This window comes from Phyllostomus hastatus, unplaced genomic scaffold, assembly GCF_019186645.2.
Source record: "Phyllostomus hastatus isolate PE091 unplaced genomic scaffold, TTU_PhHast_1.1 phas_contig_80, whole genome shotgun sequence".
Taxonomy (NCBI): Eukaryota; Metazoa; Chordata; class Mammalia; order Chiroptera; family Phyllostomidae; genus Phyllostomus; species Phyllostomus hastatus.
The window spans coordinates 4,318,077-4,325,412 of NW_025333960.1; the positions used below are offsets into that span (position 1 = coordinate 4,318,077).

The 7,336-nt window shown below is 38.8% G+C and overlaps 1 protein-coding gene across 1 annotated transcript; it reads left to right on the top strand.

The window, feature by feature from the left end:
• The first annotated feature begins 276 nt into the window (after positions 1–276).
• Positions 277–1,731, top strand: MC2R (melanocortin 2 receptor). The gene has a single exon (XM_045850270.1). The coding sequence runs from the start codon at positions 277–279 to the stop codon at positions 1,165–1,167; it is 891 nt and encodes a 296-aa protein (XP_045706226.1). The 3' UTR covers positions 1,168–1,731.
• Positions 1,732–7,336: the final 5,605 nt, after the last annotated feature.

A 7,336-nucleotide genomic window follows, 5' to 3' on the forward strand; every position in this document is an offset into this window, starting at 1 on the left:
AGGATGAAGGTTCAGTAAACTGTTGTAGTTACATTATTACACCGTGATATTTCATTGAAGCAATAGAGCTTTCCTAAAGTTAACATGGCTTTCTTTTATTTGTAGTCTATTTTGCAAGTGAAATCTCTATATATTTTTTCTTAGGTGACAGTGTGGTTTATACCTCAGATTTCTTACAAACACTACAAAGAAAAAAAGTTTCTGAATTTCTGAATAATCAGTCAAGTTTTCTGTCAAGTCCAAGTGACATTACTGTCTTTACCACAAGCAGGAAAAATGAAGCACATAATTAATCTATATGAAAACATCAATGATACAGCAAGAAATAATTCAGACTGTCCTCATGTGGTTTTGCCTGAAGAGATTTTTTTTACAATATCCATCATTGGGCTTCTGGAAAATCTGATCGTCCTTCTGGCTGTGATCAAAAATAAGAATCTCCAGGCTCCCATGTACTTTTTTATTTGCAGTTTGGCCATTTCTGATATGTTGGGCAGCCTGTATAAGATTTTGGAAAATATCCTGATCATGTTCAGAAACACGGGTTATCTCAAGCCTCATGGAGATTTTGAAACCACAGCAGATGACATCCTTGATTCTCTGTTCATCCTTTCCCTACTTGGTTCCATTTTCAGCCTGTCTGTGATCGCTGCCGACCGCTATGTTACAATCTTCCATGCTCTGCAGTACCACAGCATTGTAACCATGCGACGTGCCATTGTCGTCCTGATGGTCATCTGGATATGTTGCACATGCAGTGGCATCACCATGGTAATCTTCTCCCATCACATCCCCACAGTGATCACCTTTACATTGTTGTTCCCTCTGATATTGGTCTTTATCCTGTGCCTTTATATGCACATGTTCTTACTGGCCCGTTCTCATGTCAGGAAGATCACAACAATTTCCAGAGCCAACATGAAAGGGGCTGTCACACTGACCATCCTACTAGGGGTCTTCATTTTCTGTTGGGCCCCCTTTATCCTTCATGTCCTCTTGATGACATTCTGCCCAAATAACCCTTACTGTGTCTGCTACATGTCCCTCTTCCAGGTGAATGGCATGCTGATCATGTGCAATGCGGTCATTGACCCTTTTATATATGCATTCCGAAGCCCAGAGCTTAGGGAAGCATTCAAAAAGATGATCTTCTGCAGCAGGTACTAATATAATTATCAGTCCCTGATTTTAGGAACCATGGTGATATACTGTTGAGTGAAAGAATAACATGACATATGAACAAATACTAATGCTCCCAACTGTGCTTTCATTCCCTAGTGTGTAAGAGGATAATTTCATTTACCAGTATTTGTAATAGTTTGGCTCTAGGTGAACAGTCTTGCTGTAATACAACTTCCATAACTAGAGAGATAAAATAATGTACTAAAAAGAAGGACAGAATACAAAGCACATGCAGCAATACAAATTTGAGAGCCTTAGGCTAAGGGAAAAACTTGTTCTCATACAGATATTTTGCAAACCTATTACTGAGATAACCCTTTCAGGCTGAAGGCCACTATAACTGATTTCTGGAAGTTAAAGTACTAGGACAAGTACTCAGGCCAGAAACCATAGGTCTTTGCAAGCCAAAGGTGCCAATAAATTGCTGCAGCTGAATATGCCTGTTGCACACCACCATACAGAATTTCTTCCCTCCCTTCCTCCTACCTGTCTGTTTGATTATATCTTAAATCTTTTTGGAAGCAGGAAGGGTATAAATTACAAATGTCAAATTACCAGCTTTAAGTTTTCAAAAATGAATGATATTGGTCTTTATTGGTCTTTATTCTGATATTGGTCTTTATTCTGATATTGGTCTTTATCCTGTGCCTTTATATGCACATGTTCTTACTGGACCGTTCTCATGTCAGGAAGATCACAACAATTTCCAGAGCCAACATGAAAGGGGCCTTCTCTGTTTGAATTCTTTGCTCACTCAGTATCTCACTGGCTTTAAAATCTTTTCCTGGTTAAAACTCTTCATGCTTCAGAAGCATAAATTTCAAAAGAGGAAATAAAAATTTAATCCATTTTGGGTCCCATGTGGGAATAAAGGCCAGAGGGAAATTGTGACATTGTGACCATCTGAAGAGAGTATAACCAATCTTTGTCAACTTGTCCAAATGTAGAAGTGAGGAAAAGAGAGGCTCCAATATGTATTTTGTGGAGTAAAGAGAGAAAGAAAAAGGGTGAGAGAGGAGAGAGGGAGAGGGAGAAGGGGAGAGAGAGGGGGGGGGAGAGAGAGAGAGAGAGAGAGAGAGAATATGAGAATGAATAAGCATGCTTTTGGACTATGGGAAAAACCAAGACCAAATCAATACGTCAAGAACAGTGCTATTATTGAGACCCAAGCCAGATATTGATGAAAAAACACTTTATCCCCATCCACAGATGAGTCCGAGAAGCAGATCAAGTCACTCCAAAATTTTACCCTACTATCAGATATAGGACAGATGCCAGATATTGAAAAGTGGCATCACTGGAAATAAAAGAAGCACAGTTTATAAATTCATCCATTGTTAATAGCTAAAAATAAAGCCTAAAGAAGAAGCAGCTTCTGACTGTAGTCCTAGCTAATTTGGAGAGTGACTTAAAGGGTTGAGTTATGAAACAGAGAAGGGAAAGAAGCCAGATCTTCACATGCATGGGGCCTGGTTGCTCAGGATCCAATGAGAGTGATGGTGTGTTCTGGAAGAGGCAACACTTTACCCTCAGTAGAATTTTTCCTGAGCTGCTCAGCAAAAGCCAGCCAAAAATAGTACTGCTGTTCTAGTGATAGAGTTGATATTAGATGTGGGGAAGAATAGGATCTTAAGAAGCAGAGCAGAAGGCATGGAGTTAAAGGGAAGACAGCTGGGCATATTTTCAGTTGGCTTCTATCACATTTTGGAGATGGAACCTAAAGTTTATTTTTTGTTCTCTCTTCTGTAATAATCCTTTGGTTCTGCTATCTCACCAAATGAGATATATTATTCTAATGTACATTAACTCAAATTTATTTTTTTCATTGAAAACTTAAGTTACTTACAAAAATTTTATTTTACAAAATTCCAATCCTTTATGACATTATTTCAAAGCAATCTTTACTCTTCAGAAATTGAGAGTTAAAGCTTATAAGAACTTAGTGGAAATCTTAATATAAGGGTTTTTTTCTTTTTTCTTTTCTTTTATCTTTTTTTTTTTGCATTTTTTAATTGTTGTTCAAAGAACAAACGGACAATAACCAGAAGGTGGCAGGGAGAGGATAACAGGGGAAAGAATGGGAAAAGTTGTCAAAGAACATGTATAAAGGACCCATGGACAAAGCCAAAGAGGGAAGGATTAAGGGTAGGAGGTAGGGATGGGTGGGGCAGGGGAAAGTGGTAGTGAGAATATGGGGACAACTGTACTCAAATTCATTAATATACAAAATACTGTATATAAGTTTAATTTCCATGAAATCTAAAGCATGTCCTTATAAATGATTTTTACATGTTATTTCTACCTTTAGATGAGGAGAGATAAAAAATGGTATAGGAAACAGAGAACTCAAAAAACTTATATGTACAACCCATGGACATGAACTAATGGCGGGTAATGCTAGAGGGTTGGGGGCAGGGTGGAGGGGTAATAAAGGGGGGGGAAATTGGGAAAACTGTAATAGTATAATCAATAAAAATACTTAAAATAAAATTAAAAGAAAAAAATACACAGCATATTTTTCTGTAATTAAACTGAGTATTCTCAGTAAATTGTAAGGTTACAATTTATCTTTGTTGTTACAATTGTCTTTGTTGTTCTGCTGTTATATGATACTATAGAGGTTGGTAGTACAATTTAACCCCTTTTATAAATGGTCCCACACTGCTGCTCTGTCATTGTTAATAGTTTTGCTACCACTCTCAAGCTCTCAGCTGTCATATCTGAATGTTGTCATAGGAAATTACCTAGATGTTCCTCTCCTCACTGCCTTCAATTTCTTCTGTTTAATCTAAGATATAAACCAAGAAGTTCACTCTAATAGTGTATAAAGCAAGAACAGACTGAGTGCTAACTCAGAGACATTTTCAATTCTAGGTTCTCAGCTATATTCAAATCAGACCAGAGTCTTTAATATTCAGAATTACTGAAGAAAATATGGTTTCCTACATTTGCCTTCATATGTAACTCAAAAACAGTGTCAAAGTGCATTGATTTGAATGAAGAAGACCAACAAGACTCAGATTTTCCCCATGATTACTACTTTAATTCTTTTATCAAAATATCACATTTTGGCCCTGGCTGGTGTAGCTCAGTGGATTGAGCTTGGGCTGTGAACCAAAGTGTTGCAGGTTCAATTCCCAGTCAGGGCACATGCCTGGGTTGCAGGCCATGACCCCCAGCAACCGCACATTGATGTTTCTCTCTCTCTCTCTTTTTTCCCCCCTTCACTCTCTAAAAATAAATAAATAAATCTTTTTTAAAAATATCACATTTTAAAATTGGTTTGGTAATGCCATAAACACATGTTCAGTTTGGTTGATGACCTAGCTTTAGATTACATAGCTGAGAATGTTAGTAAATATAAAGTATTGTAGCTGACTTGATACACTCTTTAATACAGGAATATACTACTTCTGTGCCCTCTCTAATAAAAAGGAAGAGAAGTTTCCTCTTTCTGTCTCTCATCTCCCCATTGCTATAGTATGAATGTTTGTTTTTCCCTGAATTCACACATGTTGAAATCTTACTCCTGAAAGGTTGTAGAATTAGAAGGTGGGGCCATTGGGAGGTACTTAGTTCATAATGGTTGAACCCTCATGAATGGGATTTGTGTCCTCATAAAAGAGGCTACAGAGAGATCCCTCACCCCTTCTGCCATATGAGCACACAGTGAGAAGGCACCAGCTATGAACCAGGAGGATGGCCCTTGTCCCACCATGCTGGAACCCCTTCTTCTAGCCACCAAAATTGTTAGAAATAAATTTCTGATTTTCATAAGCCACCCAGTCTGTGGTATTTTTGTTATAGTAGCTGACCATACTAAGACACTCATATACAAGGTCTGTCCTGTCTGGAAAAACTCCAACCATTGTTAATATACAAGGTCTGTCTGGAAAAACTCCAGCCATTGCTTATATAATGAGAACAGTTTATGCAACATCAATGTAACCTGACAGTCAAGTGGACTGGAATGCATATGCACAAACAATGATGACTTCACCATACTAGTCATTAGGGATGGTAGACACCACTGAGTGAGCATGTGTACTGTGTGACCCTCGTGATTAAAAATGAGCAAGTAGAGCAATGACTCTGCATTAAACTTTGTGTTAAGCTTGAACATTCCTCTACAGAAACTGTTTGGATGATTCAGAATGCCACAACTATGGGCAACTGGTGATTGGCACCTTCATCATGACAATATACCTGCTTCTGCATCATGTCTCATGCAGTTTTTGGCAAAACATCAAATCACCCAGGTGACTCAGCCCCTCTACAGCCCAGATTTGGTGCCCTGAGACTTCTGGCTTTTTCCAAAACTGAAATCACCTTTGAAAGGGAAGAGATTTCAGACCATCAGTGAGAGTCAGGAAAATATGACGGGACAGCTGGTGGGTGAACTGTATGAGGTCACAAGGTGCCTACTTGGAAGGGAACTTAGGCATCATTGTCCTATGGACTACATTTCTTGTATCTTGAATATTTTTCAATAAATGTCTCTATTTTTCATATTATATGGCTGGATGCCTTCTGAACAGACCTCTTATTCATGGATAGACATGAATAATTCAGTAAACAACCCACTCCTTCAACTGCACATTCACTGGGCTGAAGTTGGAAATAGGCTGAGAGAGCAGTCAAGGAGTATGCCCAGACCATTTGATTAAGACCTACTGAGAAACATAAGCAAATCAGTAATAAATCATGAAAAGTTGTCAGAGTTAATGTTTCCTGGACTCTGAGGACATCCAGTAATGATAACATAACAATAGTACTTATCTATTACTGAATGATTATTATAACCTTTGTGTACATTAATTCTCACAACAACCTTAAGACTAGGTACTATTACTATCCTCATTTCTTAGATGAATAAGCTAAGGTTCAGTGATAATGAGTTACTATCTGTGGCAGTAGACTCTAAGGTAGTCCTTGTGATCCCTGCCTCCTGGTGTTTCACGTCTTAGTGTTACACTTGCCCCTTTAGTGTGGGCAAACTGTGACTGGTTTCTAACTCATTAAATACGATGGGATATCACGCTCATGACTATATTACATTATACAAAATACCATCTTGCTAACAGACTTCTTAGACTCTGCTTACTGACTTAATAAAGTTAGCAGACATTGTGGGAAACCCATGTACAAAGGAGCAACAGGTAGCATCCTGTTCTTATGCAAACAACAGAATCTCTCAGCCATGATGGCTGCTGATAGCCATACCAGTCTGGAAGCAGACCCTCAGCATCAGATTAGAGTGCAATCCAGCCCACACCTTGATTGAAGCCTTCCAATATCTTGAGCAGAGGATCCAGCTAAGCTATGCCCACTTATGAGCCATAAAAACTGTGAGACAACATATGTGTATTGTTTTAAGTCTCTAAGTTTGTGGAAATTTGTTATGCATCCATGGAAAACTAATACACTTACCCAAGTCAAGTCAGTGAGTGACAGAGCTAGGAGTAAACTTTAGGCTGCAGTGTGGCCCCAAAGTCCACTCTCTGCGATGTTATGATATTCCACAGGCGCAAAAAGTCTCTGTGCTAACAGAATGACTATTTACTTTGTCTCATTCCATTCCAGGTCAGGCAAGCCAATATCTGGGCCCCTCCTTTCCTAACTAAGCAGTTAGCTCCTAATATAGGCATGTCACTCAGAGAGAATGGCACCATTGTCCCCATCATACAACCACAGCCCTGGCTCAGAGATTTTTGCCTGCAAGGGGAAGCAGGCCATAAAATAAATGAGTCCTAATCTCTTCCCAAAGTTACTTACTTCATTTTCAACAGAGTGTAGAGAAGCCTCAGCACTCTCAAGAACAAAGGAGATTGTGGCAAAGGCAATGGGAAAAGAACAATAAATTCATTAGAAATATAGACAAATCTATAGGCCAGGCAGTTTGCTGAGAACAGGAGGGGAGCAATAGGGGGTCCTTCTGGGGTCAGAACAAATCTCAGCCACTGATCTCAAGAACCATCCTTTCAAAGAAGCCCAAATCTGATTAGTCTTTGGAGCAATTTATTTCCCAGTACATTGTTGAAAACAATAAATATTCAGTCAGTAAACAGCGGGGCTTAACATCTGGTGGGGGTTAAGGAAAAAGCAGTCAAACAAAGCATTGTTAAAACCACTGTCAGTCAGTCCATGGTGATTG

Excerpts from the sequence above, each read along its gene's own strand:
- MC2R (XM_045850270.1), top strand. The coding sequence starts at position 277 with ATGAAGCACATAATTAATCTATATGAAAACATCAATGATACAGCAAGA.